We start from the raw sequence: 26712 nt of genomic DNA on the forward strand, positions 1-26712 counted from the left end.
TATTTGTTTTTTTTTTCAGAGCTTTGTTGTGCTTGCATAGTACTGCACTCTAGACATTTTCTTGTGCAAACCTGATGGACAATTTAAATCAAGCTACTTTTACTATTCACTCCTAGGCCCAGTTTTATAACATTGAGTACTATTAATACAATTGTTTTTCAATGCCTTGTGTAATATTTTTATTTAGACAGGTGATGAGTGCATTGGAAGCATGGATAGTCTAGCCTAGACCGTATTGACGACTGCTTGAGTCCAGTCTTGTCCTCAGTAACTTTCAGTCGTTCATGACATTATCTGTGGCCTCCACAATGCGGTGCACTGGCGCCGTCAACTATTGGAGAATGTCGGTAGGTCCCGAATGTCTTTCCTTATCAGGATTGGACTTCCTCCCCGCCGCTCAAACTATCCAGCCCTCCCGTGTTTCATACACGCTTCCTGGAGGATAACCACATAGCCTTCCTACGGAGCAAGCAAGCCGGGGAGGCAGAATGAGGTAATTTGAGTTGTTCAGTATGCAGTTGGGGGTTAATATTTACACGGTTATTTCACCTATTAAGTTGCTATCTCCAAGCTAGCTTGTCAGCATTTGTTACGAGCTGACGTTAGTGAAACGACATTGTTTAGCTAGCTAATGACAAAATGATGGCTAGCGCCTCGCGACTAACGTTAGATATTGTGGTTAGACCGACCTTTTAGCCAGGATAAACCAGTTGCGTTTAACGTTATTGCTAACCAATACATGATTCTCAACACAACATTGTTGACTAGCATGCTATCCACTACTGTAACAAGTTGGGATATCTTATTGTCTAGCTTGCTGCTACCCCAATCGAATGGTAACTGCTTTGTATACTGTATTCCCTGGCGATGGCTACTGTAGCTACCAGTCAACACAATCAACATGGCTAACTATGACAATTTGAATCGTCAGAAGTAGCTAGTTTACTTATCAGCTAGCTTGCAATAGTTACGCACACAGTAGACTGCTGAGCAATGATTATTAACTGTAGTTAACGCTTGTCATTTGCTAACGTTAGATCGCTACGATACTATTAGCTAACTAGTAGCTCGATGGCTTCATTCTAAGCCAACGTTATTTGTCTGTCGCTTTATCCTGCTAGCTAGCTAGCCATCCGAGAAAGGATCACACATTTCTAAACAATGTTGTGGGCAAGACTGCCAAACGGATCCTAAATGTTCCCGAGCACGGTCATAGTAAAACAACGATACCCGCCACCCTGCATTTCAAGGACACAGTGTGTAACAATCGGCACGAGCAAATGCACCAAGTATAATTTTTTTTATCAGAGGCTGCATATCTGCCAAGTATTGATTGTGTCAGCACCTTAGATAAAAGTTATTGACTGAACATAACAGTTAATACTTAAGGGAAGCCTCGTGGGTCTGTTTTGTTATGTAGTCTATGATAGCTGAATCTGAATGATAGACACTTTCCTTGAATTAAGGTTTTCCAGGCTTCATGTTAACCAGCACGTTGTGTTTTCAGTCCATAGTATTTCACTAATAACAAAGTAAAGAACCAGTTGGTGATGACTGAGTAAACTATATTTGAAGGTCGCTACGAGTTATGCCTGCCGAAGCCAGTCCTGGGCAAGAATCTGTCTAGTAGGCTAATCCGTCTGACTCATACTTCCACTGGTTACAAATTGTGAAAGAGAGTAAGTAAGTAGACTCAAGACTGTCTGGACAAACGCCATCCGTCATAATTTGTCCACCAAACTCGGTTAATTTCATTAGGCATACGTGGTAATAAACCAGTGTTTATTTACCCATATTAGGTTGTCGCATCAGTGAGCACAGATGTCAGGAACGTGTGATTCTAAATCTGTGTGGTTTAGCCATCATTGCATGACTTTAAGGAATACTGAACATGGGGATAATGCATGCACACAGATTGCCTAATCCTGTTTAAACCACAATCTCTCACGAGTTTGCTGCCCTGCTTTCACTTCTGCAACTGGCCAAAGAGTCACTCACCTTTTGGAACAATATAAAACTGTATCGGACTGTGAAACACGCATACACACCACTCTAAATTTAGAAGCAGGACATGTGGTGAGGGAGCCTGTCTCAGTCACTCGGCTGGAATGTTGGAAAAGTTTATTTGAAAGTAATTTCCTCCTTGTTTTCTACTGTTCTATTGTTTTCATAATGACTGCCTTACAAGGTGCTACTGCACATGTTTTTGTCAACGAAACATAAAGGTACGTTTGGGTGGAGTGCCATTGATACTAGAGCTGGGACGATAAACTGAAAATTATCGTCACCGATCACTTATTGCAGGCATTTGACTGATATTGTTCATGACGATAAATACTAGCCTATACTAGAGAAATGTGGAGTTTGAAATGAAATAAGTTTGCTAATATGGGTGATTGTTAATGGGACAATTGATGGCTACAACCATCACACTAGTAGTAGTAGTTTTAAAGGGACATTGTTATTGATACTAGTCACTTCCTTTATGCTTTTTCAACACTTGAATATATAGACTGAGTATTTTCTGCTGGAAGACATTGGAAGCTAATAGATTACTAATACCAGTGTTTCTCTCTAGGTATACATATCTATGTGAAGGAACATGAACATCGACCCTTGAACTGAAGAAATGACAACCCCCCGGCACAATCTAGTAACATTGTTGAGTTTTTATCTGTTCTGTTTGGTTTTCCATCTCTGTCTATGATGGAAAACAACTGATTATGGGGCATTTTTCATTCAGATGACACTTAGCTACGCGGTCAATGTCCAATTCTATCTCACTACTGTAAATATTTAAATTCTGCCTTGACACACCTTTCTCCTGCCTCCACATATCTCTCATTTCTGTGGAAGACCGGGACGTTTGACTCAGCACTTAACACGCAATATTCCACCACAATCTAGTGCTAAGTAAATTGCTATAGCCTCCTTGCAAGACCAAGGTGTGTTCATTTTTGTCTGATTAATAGTTTTAATATGTAATTGTTTTATTTTGTTATTTAAACTCTTGTTTGACATGTAGCCGTCATTTCTAAACTGCACTTTATTGATAAATATCAAGATCATTTCAAACTGTAATTTAAGCATATCTTTGAGTTATATTTTTTTAATCTTTAGGGGTATATATATTCTGTTTTAATTTTAAACTGGAAAAGTATATTGTTTTTGTTTACAAGCCTTGTCTGTCGATCATTCCGAAATGGACAAACCTAGAATCTGATAGCATTTAAGGACAAGGCAGACATAACCTGGAATTGACTGATCTAAGATCTATCCTTGTCTTCCGCATTTCATTGTGAAGGCTGGTGTTTTTCATTGTTTTTATGTTCCTCTGTTGGATTGACACACTAAAGAGAAGAATCTCCATCTGAAGGCCAGTGGGAGTTATTTTTCTTGGATCGTACAATACTCCTTTGAGTGCAGATGGATTTCACATGTCAAACTCAGAGGTGCTTTTGTGGCGTTGCCTTTGCATTTCAAGCACTGAAGTGGAAGAATGATTTTAAGGAGGTTTCAGGGATAAATAACTTGTTTTAGTTTTTAAGACAGACTGACAGGTCTATAGTTATATTTTGGTTTTCCTAGCAGATCCTAAGGAGAGGTGCTTCCATTTGATTCTCCTTTAAGGTGGCCATCAGTGGCCAAGTGAACTGACATGTTGTATCACTACCTGAATTTAAACAGACTTATTCCATCCAACAAACTGCCAACTGCATGAAACACTCACACACCGTCCACCTGTCAGGAAACAGACCTTACCTACCCTAAACCTGAGGGTTGGAAGTCCTCTCCCCGTCAAGCCCACCACACTAAGGATGCGTTCCCCAGAGCCCCCCATCCCATCCCCAGCTGAGGCGCTACTCCACTGCCAGTTCGGGGGCTGGGGAACGGGCAGCAGCTGCAACAACAGCTGCCCCAACAGCCCTGGGGGTCTGTCGTCCCTGTCTCCCTCCCCCAGCCCCTCTCCTGCCTCCAGCTACGCCTTGACCCTCACCCCCTCCCACATCCACGTCCAGCGCCTGGCCCCCCGCCCTGGTAAAGAGGCACGTCTAATACTACCCCTGTCAGAGCTGGCAGGGTGCAGCTGTCCCCGTGCCCCTGCTCCCCCCTTGCTGGTCCTATACTGGTATCCCCCGGGGAGACGGAGGAAGGGGGTGTCCAGGAGGAGGCAGGTGAGGGTGTACCTGGCTGAGGCCAGGGTGGAGGCTGAGAGATGGTCCACTGCTATTCAATGTCTGCTCAGGGGAGTCACCATCACTGCTGACACGGGTGAGTGTGTGTTCCACTAACACAGCTGCAATCAGTTATCTTGTCGGTTTGTATGCTATGTTACAGTCCAGGCACAATATGTGTAGGTTCTGAGGTTATTGTAACATCCCAGTTGTTGGAATCAGTCTGATGTTCCCTAATGCCCATCATTAGACTGGCATAGTGTCACCGTGAGAGAGAATGAAGTCAAATCAGCACTCGTTATGGCGTTTGGCGTCGACTACTTCCTATCCTGTGTACAGACTTTAACTGTACCTTAATTCACTTTATTAGCACCATTCACTCCATAAAGTTTGTTTCCATAAATGAGTGTTTATGTTAGTTATTGTTAACTGGAGTCATACAGGGTGATCTGAGGTCCTTTTGATGTAGGAGGCCAGAGGATACAAGTGAATATAGGCCTAGGCTACTGTATGAATACCATGCATGTTCTAACAGATACAGGCTAGTTCAGTTCATTTTTGACCATGCTAGATATAGGCTACTGTATAATGGCTGTAGGAAACTGTATAATGGCCATGTGATAAGGAATGAATGGATATACGCCAATGCTGTTGTACTGTACGTACGTACGTACAGTGGGGGGGGGAAAGTATTTGATCCCCTGCTGATTTGGTATGTTTGCCCACTGACAAAGAAATGATCAGTCTATCATTTTAATGGTAGGTTTATTTCAACAGTGAGAGACAGAATAACAACAGGAAAATCCAGAAAAACGCATGTCAAAAATGTTATAAAATGATTTGCATTTTAATGAGGGAAATAAGTATTTGACCCCTCTGCAAAACATGACTTAGTACTTGGTGGCAAAACCCTTGTTGGCAATCACAGAGGTCAGACGTTTCTTGTAGTTGGCCACCAGGTTTGCACACATCTCAGGAGGGATTTTGTCCCACTCCTCTTTGCAGATCTTCTCCAAGTCATTAAGGTTTCGAGGCTGACGTTTGGCAACTCGAACCTTCAGCTCCCTCCACAGATTGTCTATGGGATTAAGGTCTGGAGACGGGCTAGGCCACTCCAGGACCTTAATGTGCTTCTTCTTGAGCCACTCCTTTGTTGCCTTGGCCGTGTGCTTTGGGTCATTGTCATGCTGGAATACCCATCCACGACCCATTTTCAATGCCCTGGCTGAGGGAAGGAGGTTCTCACCCAAGATTTGACGGTACATGGCCCCGTCCATCGTCCCTTTGATGTGGTGAAGTTGTCCTGTCCCCTTAGCAGAAAAACACCCCCAAAGCATAATGTTTCCACCTCCATGTTTGACGGTGGAGATGGTATTCTTGGGGTCATAGGCAGCATTCCTCCTCCTCCAAACACGGCAAGTTGAGTTGATGCCAAAGAGCTCCATTTTGGTCTCATCTGATCACAACACTTTCACCAGTTGTCCTCTGAATCATTCAGATGTTCATTGGCAAACTTCAGACGGGCATGTATATGTATTCTTGAGCAGGGGGACCTTGCGGGCGCTGCAGGATTTCAGTCCTTCACGGCGTAGTGTGTTACCAATTGTTTTCTTGGTGACTATGGTCCCAGCTGCCTTGAGATCATTGACAAGATCCTCCCGTGTAGTTCTGGGCTGATTCCTCACCGTTCTCATGATCATTGCAACTCCACGAGGTGAGATCTTGCATGGATCCCCAGGTCGAGGGATATTGACAGTTCTTTTGTGTTTCTTCCATTTGCGAATAATCGCACCAAATGTTGTCACCTTCTCACCAAGCTGCTTGGCGATGGTCTTGTAGCCCATTCCAGCCTTGTGTAGGTCTACAATCTTGTCCCTGACATTCTTGGAGAGCTCTTTGGTCTTGGCCATGGTGGAGAGTTTGGAATCTGATTGATTGATTGCTTCTGTGGACAGGTGTCTTTTATACAGGTAACAAGCTGCGGTTTGGAGCACTCCCTTTAAGAGTGTGCTCCTAATCAGCTCGTTACCTGTATAAAAGACACCCGGGAGCCAGAAATCTTTCTGATTGAGAGGGGGTCAAATACTTATTTCCCTCATTAAAATGCAAATCAATTTATAACATTTTTGACATGCGTTTTTCTGGATATTTTTGTTATTCTGTCTCTCACTGTTGAAATAAACCTACCATTAAAATTATAGACTGATCCTTTCTTTGTCAGTGGGCAAACGTACAAAATCAGCAGGGGATCAAATACTTTTTTCCCCCACTGTACGTACGTATATACAGCATGCTATGTTCAGTCAGGACCCCTGACTATTAAAAGGCTAAAGTATTGTTTAAGGGTTCATTCATGTATGTGAACAAACATGTTATTTAATCTTTCTTGGCTGTGTGTGTGTGTGGGCTAGGTTATCCCTTTAACACTTAATTTCCTCTACTTTCTCTGTCTCTGCTCTTATCTGTCCTGCACACACGGTCTGTATCATTCAGCGTCTAACCAACACAGCATCCCTCCCTTCCCACTAACTCCCACCCCTCACCAAGACAGCCTCCCTTCCCACTAACTCCCACCCCTCACCAAGACAGCCTCCCTTCCAACTAACTCCCACCCCTCACCAAGACAGCCTCCCTCCCTTCCCACTCTTCCAACTAACTCCCACCCCTCACCAAGACAGCCTCCCTTCCCACTAACTCCCACCCCTCACCAAGACAGCCTCCCTTCCCACTAACTCCCACCCCTCACCAAGACAGCCTCCCTTCCCACTAACTCCCATCCGTCACCAACACAGCATCCCTCCCTTCCCACTAACACCCACCCCTCACCAAGACAGCCTCCCTTCCAACTAACTCCCACCCCTCACCAAGACAGCATTCCTCCCTCCCACTAACTCCCACCCCTCACCAACACAGTATCCCTCCCTTCTCACTAACTCCCACCCCTCACCAACACAGCATTCCTCCCTCCCACTAACTCCCACCCCTCACCAAGACAGCATTCCTCCCTCCCACTAACTCCCACCCCTCACCAACACAGTATCCCTCCCTTCTCACTAACTCCCACCCCTCACCAACACAGCATTCCTCCCTCCCACTAACTCCCACCCCTCACCAACACAGCATTCCTCCCTCCCACTAACTCCCACCCCTCACCAACACAGCATTCCTCCCTCCCACTAACTCCCACCCCTCACCAACACCGCATTCCTCCCTCCCACTAACTCCCACCCCTCACCAAGACAGCATTCCTCCCTCCCACTAACTCCCACCCCTCACCAACACAGCATTCCTCCCTCCCTTCCCACTAACTCCCACCCCTCACCAACACGGCCTCCCTCCCTTCCTTCCCACTAACTCCCACCCCTCACCAAGACAGCATTCCTCCCTCCCACTAACTCCCACCCCTCACCAACACAGCATTCCTCCCTCCCACTAACTCCCACCCCTCACCAACACAGCATTCCTCCCTCCCACTAACTCCCACCCCTCACCAACACAGCATTCCTCCCTCCCACTAACTCCCACCCCTCACCAACACAGTATCCCTCCCTTCTCACTAACTCCCACCCCTCACCAACACGGCCTCCCTCCCTCCCTTCCCACTAACTCCCACCCCTCACCAACACGGCCTCCCTCCCTCCCTTCCCACTAACTCCCACCCCTCACCAACACGGCCTCCCTCCCTTCCTTCCCACTAACTCCCACCCCTCACCAACACGGCCTCCCTCCCTCCCTTCCCACTAACTCCCACCCCTCACCAACACGGCCTCCCTCCCTCCCTTCCCACTAACTCCCACCCCTCACCAACACGGCCTCCCTCCCTCCCTTCCCACTAACTCCCACCCCTCACCAACACGGCCTCCCTCCCTCCCTCCCTTCCCACTAGCTCCCGTTCTGCCCAGATAGCAACACCACTGTTTACCCACGGCCTGTGTGGTTCTTTCTATCTATCTACAGTATATGCTCTCCTTTCTCTCTCCCTGTCCCTCTGTCTTGCACTCTCCTTTTTGCTTTTTCCATCGTCAGCCTTTCTCACATCGCTGTCTCGTTTTAGCACTTTGAGGACCTGGAAGAACCCCAAGGCCTACGTAAAGCCCATCTATTATCCATTTCAACATTCCCTTTTCTTCCATTTGTTTTGACTCTCCCTCGCTCATTATCTCTCTGTCTTGTCTCCTTCCTCTCTCCCAAACACTGTTCTTTTCTCACTGTCTCTGTGCATTAGTCTACACCCTCAGTGTCTGTCTGTACATCCTCCCTCCCATAGTCTTTCATCCTTGCTGTCTTTACACCTTTTTCAGTCTCGTCTCCTCTCCTCCTCCTGTCTCCTCTCATCTATCTGCCCTCTGTCCTCTTTTGTTTTGTACCTCCTCCCCTCCCTTCCTCTTTCAATGTCCTCCCTCTTTCTCCTTTCCCAGTTACTACCCCTTTCTCTCTCTCGCTCTCTCCTGCTCTATTCATCACACACTCTGTCTGTAACTGTCTCCTCTCTGTATGTCTGTAACTCTGTCTACTCTCTGTAACTCTTTTTCCACTCTGTCTGTAACTCTGTCTCCTGTCTTATCTCTCTCTCCTTATCTCTCTAACTCCTTGTACTCTGTCTAGTCTGTTGCTCTCCTCTGCAGTGTGAATTAGACAACCTCCTAGCTGCTGGTTCTACTTCTATAATGGCTTTAGTCAGAGATGTGTGCAGTTAGTGTTTGGTCCACTTCAACCCTATACAGTAGGTGCTGCTGTGTAGATAGGGCTCTGCTTGTTATTACTAGGCGTTTTGTGGAAGACTAAGCACTGAAGTGTTCAGTTAAGTACCTTGTTTCCCTGTCCTGGGCTTTGAGTGCCTTTTCATTCTAGAAGATTTAATTATGTAGAGCCATTAGTCAAACGGAATCATTATTACTTATCTGGTCAGAGGTAGTCCCTTTGAGATGAGCTGAAAGAGGTTTGCCTTGTCACAGATATACTCAAGGTCTAAGGGTGGGAAACACTGTGCTTAATGGCAGGGTTTCCCAAACTCGGTCCTCCCCAAATAATCAAAGCTTGATGTTGAGTTGGTTATTTGAATCAGCTGTGTAGTGCTAAGACAAAAACCAAAACGTGCACCCGGGGGTGGGGACTGAGTTTAGGAAACCCTGCTTTATGGTATGACTTACGTTTGTTGTTGTCTTGTAGACTGTGAAGATGAAGCCTTGTATTTTTGATAGAACAATCAAATCAATTTGTTTCTAATGATTGGCTGGTTTCCCTCAGAAATTGGCAAACGTCTACTGCCCCGTCCCCGAAGGCTGCTGCTATTGGTGAACCCCTTCAGTGGGAGAGGCCAGGCTATGCAGTGGTGTCAGACACACATCCTGCCAATGATCAGAGAGGCTAACATCAGCTACAACCTGATACAGACAGGTAACACCCACCGTAACATCAGCTACAACCTGATACAGACGGGTAACACACACCGTAACATCAGCTACAACCTGATACAGACGGGTAACACACACCGTAACATCAGCTACAACCTGATACAGACGGGTAACACCCACCGTAACATCAGCTCTACAACCTGATACAGACGGGTAACACACACCGTAACATCAGCTCTACAACCTGATACAGACGGGTAACACACACCGTAACATCAGCTACAACCTGATACAGACGGGTAACACCCACCGTAACATCAGCTACAACCTGATACAGACGGGTAACACCCACCGTAACATCAGCTACAACCTGATACAGACGGGTAACACACACCGTGACATCAGCTCTACAACCTGATACAGACGGGTAACACACACCGTGACATCAGCTCTACAACCTGATACAGACGGGTAACACCCACCGTAACATCAGCTACAACCTGATACAGACAGGTAACACCCACCGTAACATCAGCTACAACCTGATACAGACAGGTAACACCCACCTTAACATCAGCTCTACAACCTCAGCTGTTAACCGGTATCACACACACACACACACACACACACACACACGGGTACAACCTCCTAACAACACGTCTCCTTTTCTTCTCAGAGCGACAGAACCATGCCAGAGAGTTAATCAAAGAGATCTCCCTCTCACAGTGGGACGGCATCATCATAGTCTCTGGAGATGGCCTGCTGCACGAGGTGTGGGGGTGTGTGTGTGGGGGGGGGGTGTATGTATGTGTGTGTGTGTGTGTGTGTGTGTGTGTGTGGGGGGGGGATGGTGTATGTGTGTGTGTGTGTGTGTGTATGTGTGGGGGGGATGGTGTGTGTGTGTGTGTGTGTGTGTGTGTGTGTGTGTGTGTGTGTGGGGGGGGTGGTGTGTGTGTATGTGTGGGGGGGATGGTGTGTGTGTGTGTGGGGGTGTGTATGTATGTGTGTGTGTGTGTGTGTGTGTGGGGGGGATGGTGTGTGTGTGTGGGGGGGTGTGTGTGTGTGTGTGTGTATGTGTGGGGGGGATGGTGTGTGTGTGTGGGGGGGTGTGTATGTATGTGTGGGGGGGGGGGGATGGTGTGTATGTGTGTGTGTGTGTGTATGTGTGGGGGGGATGGTGTGTGTGTGTGGGGGGGTGTGTGTGTGTATGTGTGGGGGGCATGGTGTGTGTGGGGGGGATGGTGTGTGTGTGGGGGTGTGTGTGTGTGTGTGTGTGGGGGGGGGTGTGTGTGTGTGTGTGGGGGGGATGGTGTGTGTGTATGTGTGTGTGTGTGGGGGGGGGGGATGGTGTGTGTGTGTGGGGGGTGTGTGTATGTGTGTGGGGGGGTTGTGTGTGTGGGGGGGTGTGTGTATGTGTGTGGGGTGGTGTATGTGTGTGTGTGGGGGGGGTGGTGTGTGTGTGTGGGGGGGTGTGTGTATGTGTGTGGGGGGGGTGTGTGTATGTGTGGGGGGGTGTGTGTATGTGTGTGGGGGGGATGGTGGGGGTGTTGGGGGGTGTGTGTGTGTGGGGGGGTGTGTGTGTATGTGTGGGGGGCATGGTGTGTGTGGGGGGCATGGTGTGTGTGTGTGTGGGGGGGATGGTGTGTGTGTGTGTGTGGGGGTGTGTGTGTGTGTGTGTGGGGGGGTGTGTGTGTGTGTGTGTGGGGGGGATGGTGTGTGTGTGTGGGGGGGGATGGTGTGTGTGTGTGGGGGGTGTGTGTATGTGTGTGGGGGGGTTGTGTGTGTGGGGGGGTGTGTGTGTGTGTGTGGGGGGGTGTGTGTATGTGTGTGGGGGGGTTGTGTGTATGTGTGTGTGTGTGGGGGGGGGGATGGTGTGTGTGTGTGGGGGGGTGTGTGTATGTGTGTGGGGGGGGGGGGATGGTGTGTGTGTGTGTGGGGGGGGGGATGGTGTGTGTGTGTGTGGGGGGGGTGTGTATGTGTGTGGGGGGGGGTGTGTATGTGTGTGGGGGGGTTGTGTGTGTGTGTGTGGGGGGGGGATGGTGTGTGTGTGTGGGGGGGTGTGTGTATGTGTGGGGGGGGTGGTGGGGGTGTGTGGGGGGGTGTGTGTGTGTGTGTGGGGGGGGTGTGTGGTGTGTGTGTGGGGGGGGATGGTGGGGGTGTGTGTGGGGGGGATGGTGTGTGTGGGGGGGGGGTGTGTGTGTGTGTGTGGGGGGGATGGTGTGTGTGTGTGGGGGGATGGTGTGTGTGTGGGGGGGATGGTGTGTGTGTGTGGGGGGGTGGTGGGGGTGTGTGTGTGGGGGGGGATGGTGTGTGTGTGTGGGGGGGGGGTGGTGTGTGTGGGGGGTGTGTGTGTGTGTGGGGGGGTGTGTGTTGTGTGTGGGGGGGATGGTGTGTGTGGGGGGGGTGTGTGTGTGTGTGTGGGGGGGATGGTGGGGTGTGTGGTGTGGGGGGGGATGGTGTGTGTGTGTGGGGGGGGTGGTGTGTGTGTGTGGGGGGGATGGTGGGGTGTGGGGGGATGGTGTGTGTGTGTGGGGGGGTGGTGTGTGTGTGTGGGGGGGGGATGGTGGGGGTGTGGGGGGGATGTGTGTGTGTGTGGGGGGGTGTGTGTGTGTGTGGGGGGGATGGTGGGGGGTGTGTGGGGGGTGGTGTGTGTGTGTGTGGGGGGGGGATGGTGTGTGTGTGGGGGGGATGGTGTGTGTGTGGTGTGGGGGGGGTGTGTGTGGTGTGTGTGGGGGGGATGTGTGGGTGTGGGGGGGTGTGTGTGTGTGTGGGGGGGGGGTGTGTGGGGGGGATGGTGTGTGTGTGTGGGGGGGATGGTGTGTGTGTGTGGGGGGGGGTGGTGGTGTGGGGTGGGTGGGGGGGATGGTGTGTGTGTGTGGGGGGGTGGTGTGTGTGTGTGGGGGGGATGGTGGGTGTGTGTGGGGGGGGTGGTGTGTGTGTGTGGGGGGGATGGTGTGTGTGTGTGGGGGGGATGGTGTGTGTGTGTGGGGGGGGATGGTGTGTGTGTGTGGGGGGGGATGGTGTGTGTGTGTGGGTGGGTGGTGTGTGTGTGTGGGGGGGATGGTGTGTGTGTGTGGGGGGGATGGTGTGTGTGTGTGGGGGGGATGGTGTGTGTGTGTGGGGGGGGTGTGTGTGTGTGTGTGGGGGGGATGGTGTGTGTGTGTGGGGGGGGATGGTGTGTGTGTGGGGGGGGGGTGGTGTGTGTGTGTGGGGGGGGTGGTGGTGTGTGTGTGGGGGGGGATGGTGTGTGTGTGTGGGGGGGGATGGTGTGTGGTGTGGGGGGGGTGGTGTGTGTGTGTGGGGGGGTGGTGTGTGTGTGGGGGGGATGGTGTGTGTGTGTGTGGGGGGGATGGTGTGTGTGTGTGTGGGGGGGATGGTGTGTGTGTGGTGGGGGGGATGGTGTGTGTGTGTGGGGGGGGATGGTGTGTGTGTGTGGGGGGGATGGTGTGTGTGTGTGGTGGGGGGGATGGTGTGTGTGTGTGGGGGGGATGGTGTGTGTGTGTGGGGGGGGGTGGTGTGTGTGTGTGGGGGGGGGATGGTGTGTGTGTGTGGGGGGGATGGTGTGTGTGTGTGGGGGGGATGGTGTGTGTGTGTGGGGGGGATGGTGTGTGTGTGGGGGGGGATGGTGTGTGTGTGTGGGGGGGATGGTGTGTGTGGGGGGGGGTGGTGTGTGTGGGGGGGGGATGGTGTGTGTGTGTGGGGGGATGGTGTGTGTGTGGGGGGGGTGGTGTGTGTGTGTGGGGGGGATGGTGTGTGTGTGTGTGGGGGGGGGATGGTGTGTGTGTGTGGGTGGGGATGGTGTGTGTGTGTGGGGGGGATGGTGTGTGTGTGTGGGGGGGGATGGTGTGTGTGTGGGGGGGATGGTGTGTGTGTGTGGGGGGGGATGGTGTGTGTGTGGGGGGGGGATGGTGTGTGTGTGGTGGGGGGGATGGTGTGTGTGTGGGGGGATGGTGTGTGTGTGGGGGGGGGTGGTGTGTGTGTGTGGGGGGGGATGGTGTGTGTGTGTGGGGGGGATGGTGTGTGTGTGTGGGGGGGGGATGGTGTGTGTGTGTGGGGGGGGATGGTGTGTGTGTGTGGGGGGGGATGGTGTGTGTGTGTGGGGGGGATGGTGTGTGTGTGTGGGGGGGTGTGTGTGTGTGTGGGGGGGATGGTGTGTGTGTGTGGGGGGGATGGTGTGTGTGTGTGGGGGGGGGTGGTGTGTGTGTGTGTGGGGGGGGGATGGTGTGTGTGTGTGGGGGGATGGTGTGTGTGTGTGGGGGGATGGTGTGTGTGTGGGGGGGGATGGTGTGTGTGTGTGGGGGGGATGGTGTGTGTGTGTGGGGGGGGGTGTGTGTGTGGGGGGTGGTGTGTGTGTGTGGGGGGGATGGTGTGTGTGTGTGGGGGGGGTGGTGTGTGTGTGTGGGGGGGGGGATGGTGGGTGTGTGTGTGGGGGGGTGTGTGTGTGTGTGGGGGGGGATGGTGTGTGTGTGGGGGGGTGTGTGGTGTGTGGGGGGGGGTGGTGTGTGTGGTGTGTGGGGGGGGGGGATGGTGTGTGTGTGTGGGGGGGGTGGTGTGTGTGTGTGTGGGGGGGGATGGTGTGTGTGTGTGTGTGGGGGGGGGGGGTGGTGTGTGTGTGTGGGGGGGGGATGGTGTGTGTGTGGGGGGGGGGTGTGTGTGGGGGGGTGGTGTGTGTGTGGGGGGGGATGGTGTGTGTGTGGGGGGGGATGGTGTGTGTGTGTGGGGGGGGATGGTGTGTGTGTGTGGGGGGGATGGTGTGGTGTGTGGGGGGGTGTGTGTGTGGGGGGGTGGTGTGGGTGTGTGGGGGGATGGTGTGTGTGTGTGGGGGGGATGGTGTGTGTGTGTGGGGGGGATGGTGGGTGTGTGTGGGGGGGGGATGGTGTGTGTGTGTGGGGGGGAGTGGTGTGTGTGTGGGGGGGGGGATGGTGTGTGTGGGGGGGGGGGATGGTGTGTGTGTGTGGGGTGGGGATGGTGTGTGTGTGGGGGGGGATGGTGTGTGTGTGTGGGGGGGGATGGTGTGTGTGTGTGGGGGGGATGGTGTGTGTGTGTGGGGGGGATGGTGTGTGTGTGGGGGGGATGGTGTTGTGTGTGGGGGGGATGGTGTGTGTGTGGGGGGGGATGGTGTGTGTGTGTGTGGGGGGGATGGTGTGTGTGTGTGGGGGGGGATGGTGTGTGTGGGTGTGGGGGGGGGATGTGTGTGGTGTGTGTGGGGGGGGATGGTGTGTGTGTGTGGGGGGGGTGTGTGTGTGTGTGTGGGGGGGATGGTGTGTGTGTGTGGGGGGGATGTGTGTGTGTGTGGGGATGTGTGTGTGTGTGGGGGGGGTGTGTGTGGGGGTGGTGTGTGTGTGTGTGGGGGGTGGTGTGTGTGTGTGTGGGGGGGGATGGTGTGTGTGTGTGTGGGGGGGGATGGTGTGTGTGTGTGTGGGGGGGATGGTGTGTGTGTGTGTGTGGGGGGGATGGTGTGTGTTGTGTGGGGGGGATGGTGTGTGTGTGTGTGGGGGGGGGATGGTGTGTGTGTGTGTGGGGGGGGGATGGTGTGTGTGTGTGTGGGGGGGGGATGGTGTGTGTGTGTGTGGGGGGGGGATGGTGTGTGTGTGGGGGGGGATGGGGTGTGTGTGTGTGGGGGGGGGATGGTGTGTGTGGGGGGGGGGATGGTGTGTGTGTGGGGGGGATGGTGTGTGTGTGGGGGGGGGGATGGTGTGTGTGTGTGTGGGGGGGGGGGATGTGTGTGTGTGTGTGGGGGGGATGGTGTGTGTGTGGGGGGGGGGATGGTGTGTGTGTGGGGGGGGGATGGTGTGTGTGTGTGTGGGGGGGATGGTGTGTGTGTGTGTGTGTGGGGGGGGGATGGTGTGTGTGTGGGGGGGATGGTGTGTGTGTGGGGGGGATGGTGTGTGTGTGGGGGGGATGGTGTGTGTGTCTGACTCTGCTCTGCTTTTCTCTCTCCAGGTGATCAATGGTTTGATGGAGCGTCCAGACTGGGAACTAGCAATAAAGACACCTGTAGGCATCCTGCCCTGTGGCTCTGGAAATGCCCTGGCTGGATCCATCAACCACCATGCAGGGTGGGTCACACACACACACACACACACATCCAACCAGCTATGTGACACATGTAATGACTTGACCAGAGATATGAGACTGATACAAACCTAAACATGCAATATTTTAGAATTTCTTGTTAGATCAATGGTGAGAATGCTGGAGATACTAGTAGAAGCAATGAAATGAATGCAAAGGTTATTCCAGTTCAGGGTTCTGGTCCCATGGTGTGTCTGGATTGAATTAATAATTTCTCTCAGCCTCAAATTCATTCCTCAACCACTTGATACATTTCTCAATGCAGATGTAGATAAACACGCACCTTTACAGTCACACACACCCACAGTAGTTTTCATTGGAAGTGAAAGGTGTGCAGTCTAATTAGCATTGGGCCGATATATGATTCTATCGAATATCGGGATGCTTGACATTGACGAATATGTGAAGTCCAAGATGGTAGGTGTATTGGGATGTGCAAGACTTCTGTATTTGAGCTTTAATAAAAATCTAACGGTGCAGTCTTATAAGTTAGGCTGCAACAATATGTTGTAAAATGAAGTCTAAATAAATGAAGACATTTTTTTGCCTTACTAAGGTTATTTAATGAGAATGTGACTAGAAAATCATATAAGGACAAAACTTGCACAGTCTGGAATTATCTAGTCAATATTGGTGGCTCCCGAGTGGTTTGATTCCAGGCTGTATCACAACTGGCCATGATCGGAAGTCCCATAGGGCGGCGCACAATAGCCTAGCGTCGTCCGGGTTAGGGGAGGATTTGTCTGGGGTAGACCGTCATTCTAAATAAGAATTTGTTCTTAACTGACTTGACAATTGTTTTTAATGAACCTTTATTTAACTAGGCAAGTCAGTTAAGAACAAATTATTATTTACAATGACAGCCTGCCAGGGAACAGTGGGTTAACTGCCTTGTTCAGGAGCAGAACGACAGATTTTTACCATGTCAGCTCGGGGATTCGATCCAGCAACCTTTCGGTTACTGGTCCAATAGGCTACCTGACACCCCAAAAGTTAAAGGTTAAATAAAAAAGAGGAAATAAAATAATAAAGTCGCCCAACGATTATATCGGATATCACAATATTTGGAGTAGCATATCGTAGAAGAGGTCTCCCCAAATATCGCCCAACCTTAATTCTAATCACGGTCAACCTTTAGACTTTAGTTTATTGATGTACAGCCCATTGGCCCTATTACATTGCAGTAGTAGACTTCAGTTTATTGATGTACATCCCATTGGCCTTATTAAAGTACTGTAGACTTTAGCATCTTCAACTAATCCTTATGCCTCTCGTATTGCTGTATCAGCTGTTTCAACGACTCATCGAGACTGAGACTGATAGAGAAATTCTCTCTTCCCTCCCTTTCTCTCCTGCCCCCCACTCCCTCCCTCCCTCCCTCTTTCTCCTACCCCCACTATTCCCTCCCTCTCTTCATGTCCTGTTATTTCTAGAGTTCTCTCCTTTATCTCTGGAAGACACGTCAATAAATGAGTCCAGTCAATATAGTACAGTCTGTTCTTTCATCTCTCTCTCCTTCTTATCTCGTGTTGTCTTTATGATGGTTTGTTTGGCCACCTACATAACATTCACTGATTGTGGATGTCATAAACATTACGTTAACTTATATTACACAGTATTCATTTCCTCTCTCCTCTCACCTTTCCTCTCTGTATTTTCCATTCCTCTCCCTCTCCACATTCTCACCCTTTCTCCATTCTCTTCCATCCACTGTTTCCCTCTTACTTTTCTCTTCATCCCAGTTATGACATGTGCCTTCGGGAGCCTCTCCTCCTCAACTGCTGTTTTCAGCTCTGCCGTGGCGGAGTCAAGCCCATGGATTTGGTCTCCGTGACAACCAGCCCCGCCCCTTCTCAAAATGGCCGTCCGGGTCTTCCCAGAAGGATGTTCTCCTTCCTGTCTGTGGCCTGGGGCTTTGTGTCTGACGTGGACATCGAGAGTGAGAGGTGTGTGTGTTTAAGTTAATGGCGTGGCTGCGGTGCCGAGTTCTCTGGAGTCCTCTTCCCGATAGCTAAACAGCCGAAGCTTCTGCACATGTGCGGGATTCTCTATTTTACTGCTCCCTCTGCTGACACAGCTTATCAAACACAAGCTGTACACTGAAGGGCAGTTTTTCCATCATCATTGCAAACATTGGCTAAGCAGGAGGCAGTCAAAGTAGTAGTTGAATGGTCATCTGCCCAGAAGTGGAACAGGCTACTCAGGCAAATTTCAGTCATTGTCAAATCGTGCAGTACTTGCATGATCATTGAGAAGCGAAATTACAGTTGTATGTGATTTGTGGTTTAAATGCAGATTGTTTTTGCCCCAATATAATGTGTAGACAGCTTCCTACATGTGCTACTGCAATATCCTTAGTTACAACAGATAAAGTTGTAGCCTACATCCTAAATATATATATATATATATGTATATGTTGGTTCAAATAGCTGCAGGTTTTATATCAGCTGTTCAGAAATTTGAGGCAGATAAGTAGGCTCCATCATTTCTATCAAAAAGGTTGATAGGAAGGGTTCAGAAGAGGCTGAGTAAAGTGAGAAATGTGAAGGGAGGTGGATGTCTGTAAACTAACACATGGGCAGAACGTGATTGGGTTCTTTAACTCTGGGGAAGAGGCTTCCAGGGTGACGGGGCAGGGCGCTTGCCTTTGGTCACTCATCCTTAAATTAAGTACATGCGATCTTTCACTGTACCTCCTTGATCACACTTATTCCTAATGAATAAGTAATGTGTTATGTTCTCTGTTGTTTCCTTGGTAACTTAATGGTGTGATGTTGCAGGTACCGGGGTCTGGGCTCGGCACGGTTCACCCTGGGCACTCTGGTCCGCCTGGCCTCCCTGCGCTCCTATAAGGGCCGTCTGTCCTACCTGCCCCCCTCCATAGTCGCCACATCCCCAGACGCCATCCCTCCGCCCCTGCGCAGACCCCTGTCCCGCAGCATCACTGAGGGCCTGGAGGGCTTCTGCCACACCCCCATCCAACGCACCAGCTCTGACATGGGCCTCAGCGAACAGAGGAGTCTGAGGAGGGTAGACACGGAAAGGGAGCGGGAGAGAGAGATGGAGAGGCAGAGAGAGAGGGAGAGGAGGAGGGAGAGGGCCAGGGGAGGGGGAACGGGGGTGGTCAGGACGAGTAGCTTGGCAGAGGATAGAGAGAGAGAGATGGAGGGAGAGGCGGGGAGGTCAGGGACAAGTTCGGAGAGATCTGGGACGAGTTTGGAGTCGAACGAAAGGGAAGATTGCAGGATGGGAAGGGAGGATGGGATGACGAGGAACATGGAAGAAAGGCCAGATGAGGAAAGAGAAGACGGAACGATGGAGCAGGACTCAGGGGTGATAGAGGATATAGAGGAGAGAGTGAGGAATGGGGAAGGCAGCAGTGTCTCAATGGATGGGGTGATGGAAGCGAAGGAGGTTGGAGAGGGGTACGGGGTGGACATAGGGCAAGAGGCCAACGAGGACCCAGAGGGGTGTTACTTGTACCCAGACAACCTCCAGCAGACCAGACTGGCTCTAAGGAAGAATTCTGCCCCTTCCAGCCAGATAGCTAACGCCTTCTTTAGCCAGCCCCTCAGCCAGGAGGCTGACCCCGTGTCTGGAGCCTCGTACAGGGCAGAAGAGATGGATCTGAACGGAACATACTTTCAGAAAGAAGCTTACCCACTGGACATCGCCCGGGAGAGAGCCCTCACCATATCCTCTCCCTTCAGACACTCTCCTTTCTCCTTCAAGCCCAAATCTCTGGACCAGAACGCATCCCGCCCCAGACCCCTATCCCTCCTCCACCACCCCCACTCCAACTCCCTACCCCCCAAACTCCCCTCCCTGTCCCTCTCCCTCTCTCCCACGCCCCCTTCCTCCCCGTCCTGCGCCTCCCCCCACTCCTCCTCCTACCTCGTTCCACGCCCCAACACCCCCAACTCTACCTCCCCTTCCCCGTCTCTCCAGTCCCCCTCCCCCTCCTTTACCTTTGACATTGCAGAGCCTGCCGGACCCCTCAAGAACCGCCCCCCCGTCTCACTCCCTTTCAACCCCCCCAGGGATGACCTCCTGCCCCCCTTGGACCAGGCCCTGCCGACCCGGGACTGGGTGACCATTGAGGGGGACTTTGTGCTTGTGCTGGCGATCTACCAGTCCCATCTCGGGGCAGACCTCCACGCCGCCCCCCAAGCCAGGTTTGACGATGGGCTGATCCACCTGACGTTTGTGCGGGCAGGGATCTCCAGAGCCACCCTGCTCCGTCTGTTCCTGGCCATGGAGAGGGGGGCACACCTGTCTCTCAGCTCCCCCTATGTGAGCCACGTCCCAGCCAGGGCCTTCAGGCTGCAGCCCCTCTCCCCACGAGGAACACTCACTGTGGACGGGGAACTGGTGCCATACGGCCCGCTGCAGGCACAGGTAGAGAGAGCGATGGAGTGGGGGAGTGTGAGAAAGTGGAGTGGGGAGGGCAGTAGCTAAGATTTTTAAAACTGATTTCGAAAGCTTTTTTTAAATAAATCTTTTCACTTACAATCCCAGCTCGTAAGTGCATGTAAATCCACTCCACATCTATAGTACTGAACTGGTGTATTGTCTTTGGTACGATGTTACCCTCTGTATTCTGCCTGTATTATATTAAACCCTTGATGATGGCCTATCACTTCAGTGCACAAAAGCTGTTAGACTTCTGTGTTTAGCTTTCATGTTTTCTCTGGTATATTAATAACCACATTATACACTTCTAAGACCTATCTTTAGTTCCCTTCTCTAAAGTATTATACTAATCACTCTATCGGTTTGTCTCCCTCAGGTCCATCCCTCTATGTCCCGGCTCATTGTCGGCGACTCTGGAGTGAAGATCACCCGATTCTGACAAGGGATTGGCTGACCAGATCAGCTGATACGGCGCTCTCTCCAATTATATCATCTCTGTTGCCATCTACGTTCACAGAGAAAGAGGAGAAAAAAGCCTCAGAGACTGAAAATAGCCCAAATCATTTCTGGGGTTTAATGGAAGGGATCATCTGCTGAGCAGAGCGGCGGTGCAGGACGCAAGCCGAGGGATTAATAGAGAATTTTAAAAACGGATGAAAACAAGCTTTGTTGCACAGCTGTTGGATTACACTCCGTTTATCCTGAGAAGCCTGTACCTGCATAGCCATGGGAACAAAATAGGGGGGGGAAACAAGTTGAATGTGTATGGGGGAGTGTGTATTCAGTGCATGTGTGTGGTGTATACATTCTAGTATGCACAAATGGCATGCAGAGATGCACATTTCCTGACCTTGCCTTACAGAGAGAGTTCAGATTTCTTTGTTCTCTATCAAAGCTGTCCTAGAACAGTTCTAGTTCTATATCAGAACTCTCAAAACTGTCCTAGAACAGTTCTAGTTCTATATCAGAACTCTCAAAACTGTCCTAGAACAGTTCTAGTTCTATAGCAGAACTCTCAAAACTGTCCTAGAACAGTTCTAGTTCTATATCAGAACTCTCAAAACTGTCCTAGAACAGTTCTAGTTCTATAGCAGAACTCTCAAAACTGTCCTAGAACAGTTCTAGTTCTATATCAAAACTGTCCTAGAACAGTTCTAGAACTACTTCAGAGGGAGCCACACCCTCATGCAAATGTAGATCCCCTTCCGTATTGGAACCTCCGTCCTTCCCTGTAATGCCTTAAAGTACATCTCCTGTGACTTTGCCCTTTCTGTCTTATATAAGAAGCCTAAACCTGCGACTCTGCAAACCTCCATTCACCAGAGGCTGGTGGGAGGAGCTATAGGAGGACGGGCTCATTGTAAAGACTGGAATGGAATTAATGGAATGGTATCAAACCCATACAAAACCCCATGTTTGACTCCGTTCTATTTATTCCATTCCAGCCATGACAATGAGCCCGTCCTCCTCTGCCATCCAGGTAAATCAGAGGGGACTGTCCACTACAGGAAAAACAAAGCAAAGCTGATGAGCATACTGTGGTGTTAAGTTTGTATTGGTGTGTATGAAATATCTGTGAACAAAGGAAGTTTATTAGCAATCCCATGGAGACGATTACTCCTAGAATAAACCAGTAAAGTTAGATCAACACTGAAATAAAGATAAAGCTCATTGAGTCCTTATACACGGTATTCCACAATAGTAGGATAGATGGGACTGTTGAACAGTAGCCATCATGGTGTATAGTGCATTTGACTGTTTTTCTTAGCAAAAAGGGTGCATGATGATGATGATGATGACGATGCTAGATTATGAAGTTGCAACACAGTGAGCACGAGACTGTTGCTTGATCAAGTTTCATGTATGTTGTCACGGAATCCTCTGAAAGTCTCACAAAGACCCAGAATGCTGGTTGTTTTCAGCAAATAGTCACTAGCTCCACATGTGTAAACTGCCTTTTTACATACCTCTGTTGTAGTCGATTTTAATTGATATAATTGTGAGTAGATTCTGAAGTGTTATGCAGCTGCAGAAAATCAACACTCGATTGTATTCTGTCTTTTAGATAAAGATTGCTGTTGAAAGGAACAAGATGTACTTGTCTTGCTGGTGTTATTTACCACATGACAAGCAGATCGTTTCCATAGGAGACCGTTATAATCTTAAACAGACAACATAAACTCAGTAAATGATTGATTACCATCTTGAGGATTTAGCTAATCACAGACAAGGCTGTGCCTCCCAACTCAAATCATAGCCTACATTTCTGAAATGGCTTTCTCAATGGGATGCAGCCTATACAGTTGAAGTCTGAAGTTTACATACACTTAGGTTGGAGTCATTAAAACTAGTTTTTCAACCACTCCACAAATTTCTTGTTATCAAACTATAGTTTTGGCAAAAAGAAATTCCAACAATTGTTTACAGACAGATCATTTCACTATCACAATTCCAGTGGGTCAGAAGTTTACATACACTAAGTTACACTGTGCCTTTAAACAGCTTGGAAAATTCCAGAAAATGATGTCATGGCTTTCGAAGCTTCTGATAGGCTAATTGACATAATTTGAGTCAATTGGAGGTGTACCTGTGAATGTATTTCAAACTCAGTGCCTCTTTGCTTGACAGCATGGGAAAATCAAAAGAAATCAGCCAAGACCTCAGAAAAAAATTCTGAGGTCAAGTCTGGTTCATCCTTGGGAGCAATTTCCAAATGCCTGAAGGTACCACGTTCATCTGTACAAACAATAGTACGCAAGTATAAACACCATGGGACCACGTAGCCGTCATACCACTCAGGAAAGTGCGAAAGGTGCAAATCAATCCCAGAACAGCAGCAAAGGACCTTGTGAAGATGCTGGAGGAAACAGGCACAAAAGTATCTATATCCACAGTAAAACGAGTCTTATATCGACATAACCTGAAAGGCCGCTCAGAAAGGAAGAAGCCACTGCTCCAAAACCGCCATAAAAAAGCCAGACGACGGTTTGCAACTGCACATGGGGACAAAGATCGTACTTTTTGGAAAAATGTCCTCTGGTCTGATGAAAGAAAAATAGAACTGTTTGGCCATAATGACCATCGTTATGTTTGGAGGAAAAAGGGGGAGACTTGCAAGCCGAAGAACACCATCCCAACCGTGAAGCATGGGGTGGCGGCATCATGTTGTGGGGGTGCTTTGCTGCAGGAGGGACTGGTGCACTTCACAAAATAGATCGCATCATGAGGGAGGAAAATGATGTGGATATATTGAAACAACATCAAGACATCAGTCAGGAAGTTAAAGCTTGGTCGCAAATGGGTCTTCCAAATGGACACTGACCCCAAGCATACTTCCAAAGTTGTGGCAAAATGGCTTAAGGACAACAAAGTCAAGGTATTGGAGTGGCCATCACAAAGCCCTGACCTCAATCCTATACAAAATTTGTGGGCAGACCTGAAAAAGTGTGTGCGAGCAAGGAGGTCTACAAACCTGACTCCGTTACACCAGCTCTGTCAGGAGGAATGGGCCAAAATTCACCCAACATATTGTGGGAAGCATGTGGAAGACTACCCAAAACGTTAGACCCAAATTAAACAATTTAAAGGCAATGCTACCAAATACTTATTGAGTGTATGTAAACTTCTGACCCACTGGGAATGTGATGAAAGAAATAAAAGCTGAAATAAATCATTCTTTCTACTATTATTGTGACATTTCACATTCTTAAAATAAAGTGGTGATCCTAACTGACCTAAGACAAGGAATTTTTACTCTGATTAAATGTCAGGAATTGTGAAAAACTGAGTTTAAATGTATTTGGCTAAGGTGTATGTAAACTTCTGGCTTCAACTGTACCTGGTATGTCTATGTTGAACGGGTGTTTTAGTTAACCTCAAAAACATATGATTCTTATGTATTTGTGACCGGAACAAATTTAATATGTCAGGAATTTAATCTCATGAGCATGTATCAATCAGTTATGCCATGTTTGACTGCTCGGGGCTGTTTGGTCCACAGTACCCCTGCCGCTTGATATGGATTAGTCGTGTCTGAGTAATTCAAGGCCTCTGTGTTCTCTTGCCTGCTAATTTTAGGCCCTGTTCAAATACTTTCAGATGCAGCCCTTCCTCCCTTAATTTTTTTTATTTAACCTTTACTCCTTCCTCTGAGTAATCCCTGATATCACAAGATTTGATAGGTGAAGGCTATGTGATATAATCCTTGCTGATGCAGTGTCGCTAATCAGTTAGTTTCAGTGATTACTTTAAGGAAGGAAAATATTTCATTTCAAACGGGGCCTTGGTCCCTAGACCAAAGCTGTCCATCCCTGGTCATTCAAGGTAAATTGACAGGATATACACCAAGCTTCCTTCAATCTATGGCCTGAGGATAAAACATTTCACAAGACTGGATGGTGGTTCTCGGGCTGGTGTCAGTGCATTATGACAAATAATTACAAAACTATTCTCTCAATTTTAAGAGACTCGCTGTGACAATTGAAACCTGATGTACTGCTCAGTGTCTGTGACCAGGGTCCGACAACCAGGATTTTGGAAAAACTTTCAATAAATTCCCTGGTTAACTGAATTTTGCAACCCGAGATGTGACCCCTTGCTAATGCCAGTAAGATGGTTTGTCTATAGATGGATTGACCTGTAATAAACGTGTAATTATTAATAAAATGAAAATATATACATAATGTACAGTTCATAGTTATATTGTTTTTAAAATGTTTTTTTCCTTAAAATAAATGTATCTTGTAAACTTGTCTATCTCTACAAATTGTTATTTTCCTTGCATCGACCCCCCCCCCCCCCCCCCCAGGAGTACCCAACATGTTTTTGTTGTTTATGGAAAGACTCTGCGTATCTGTTTAGTACACGTGGCATTGATTTGCTTTAACAGAGGAAAAATAACCCTACCGACAACATCCTTAGCATATTTATCTGGAAGACCATTGTTTGAAACGTGACTTAATAACAGTCTAGCCCTAGTGCCTGTCCTCTGATTTAATAAATCTCAGTCTGCTGATAAACAAGGAAGCTGATGCCTCAGAACCTTTTCCTCCATCCCCCTCTCTCCCTCTCCTCTGACTAATCTACCCCTGCCACAGTGTCTTGTTATTGCCACCCCCTGGCTCCTCCTCTTCCCATGGCCTCCCTCCTTCCTCTCTTCTTTGAAGTAGGTTCTTCTTCCTTTTGATATCTGATCCCTGAACCAGCCTGAAACTCATGTCTGTCTTTGTTGCATCTCAGAGAGCCTGATCAAATACATTGAAATGCTACATTCCTTAGGTAATCACTGAATTGACAAGGTTGGATTGCAAACACTGACAGGGAGGGAACCTTGCCTTCTCACAATATGATCATTTCTGGATCACCTGAAGAAAGGTAGGAGAAAGGATGCATTTTCCCTTCCTTGACACTCATCCATGGTGGGGGTCTTTATAAAGACCAATGTCTCATCATTTTGTGTTGGACATTTGTCAGGCAAAAACCTATATTGGCATATGTTTTCCCTAGGTCCAAATTGTATTAGGAGTTATTTGACACTCCAGAGTAAATTACATAATCGTGTAGCTGCCCATGTGATCTGCAGGTCTGCCATGTGAGAGGTCACATCTCCTGACCTTTTCTCAGTGATGATAAGAAAGTGCTGAACATTGTCCCTCACCTAATCATTAAAGGTCTAGTGCAGTCAAAAACTAGATTTTTCCGTGTTTTACATATATTTCCACGCTGAAGTTGGAATAATACTGTCAAATTTTGGAAAATGCCCTTTTAGTGAAAGCGCTGTTTGAAAATACTGCAAAAAATGTCAGCCTGTTTTAGTGGGATGGAGCTTTGGCCTTTCCATGGTGACATCACCATGTGGTAAATTAGTTAATAGACAAATCAAAATCAAACTTTATTTGTCACATGCGCCGAATAAAACAAGTGTAGACCTTACCATGAAATGCTTACTTACAAGCCCATAACCAACAGTGTAGTTCAAGAAAATATTTACCAAATAAATTAAAACTTAAAAAGTTACACAAAATTGGTGATGTGGACACCAAGGAACTTGAAACTCTCGACCCGCTCCATTACAGCCCCGCCGATGTTAATGGGGGCCTATTTGGCCCGCCTTTTCCTGTAGTCCACGATCAGCTCCTTTGTCTTGCTCACATTGAGGAAGAGGTTGTTGTCCTGGCACCACACTGCCAGGTCTCTGACATTATAGGCTGTCTCATCGTTGTCGGTGATCAGGCCTACCACTGTTGTGTCGTCAGCAAACTTAATGGTGTTGGAGTCGTGCTTGGCCACGCAGTTGTGGGTGAACAGGGAGTACAGGAGGGGACTAAGTACACACCCCTGGGGGGCCCCAGTGTTGAGGATTAGCGTGGCAGAGGGAGATGTTTAATCCCATGGTCCTTAGCTTAGTGATGAGCTTTGTGGGCACTATGGTGTTGAACACTGAGCTGTAGTCAATGAACAGCATTCTCAAATAGGTGTTCCTTTTGTCCAGGTGGGAAAGGGCAGTGTGGAGTGCAATTGAGATTGCGTCATCTGGATCTGTTGGTGCGGTATGCGAATTGGAGTAGGTCGAGGGTATCCGGGAGGATGCTGTTGATGTGAGCTATGACCAGCCTTTTAAAGCACTTCATGGCTATCGATTGGGTGCTACGAGGTGGTAATCATTTAGGCAGGTTACCTTCGCTTCCTGGGCACAG

General features: G+C 49.1%; 1 protein-coding gene across 2 annotated transcripts; it reads left to right on the forward strand.

The window, feature by feature from the left end:
- The first annotated feature begins 215 nt into the window (after nucleotides 1-215).
- Nucleotides 216-24768, forward strand: LOC106574904 (sphingosine kinase 2). 2 transcript variants are annotated; one of them, XM_014151038.3, is made up of 8 exons: nucleotides 216-493; nucleotides 2579-4272; nucleotides 9423-9572; nucleotides 10206-10300; nucleotides 15473-15588; nucleotides 17347-17550; nucleotides 18385-20002; nucleotides 20394-24768. In XM_014151038.3, exons 2-8 carry the CDS (start codon nucleotides 3819-3821, stop codon nucleotides 20454-20456), a joined length of 2700 nt encoding a protein of 899 aa, XP_014006513.3. In that variant the 5' UTR covers nucleotides 216-493; nucleotides 2579-3818; the 3' UTR covers nucleotides 20457-24768. The 2 variants fall into 2 exon arrangements, with proteins under 2 accessions (XP_014006513.3, XP_082816761.1); XM_082960635.1 differs by lacking the exon at nucleotides 216-493 and adding an exon at nucleotides 1768-2225.
- Nucleotides 24769-26712: the final 1944 nt, after the last annotated feature.

This window comes from Salmo salar, chromosome 02, assembly GCF_965601325.2.
Source record: "Salmo salar chromosome 02, fSalSal1, whole genome shotgun sequence".
NCBI classification, from domain to species: domain Eukaryota; kingdom Metazoa; phylum Chordata; class Actinopteri; order Salmoniformes; family Salmonidae; genus Salmo; species Salmo salar.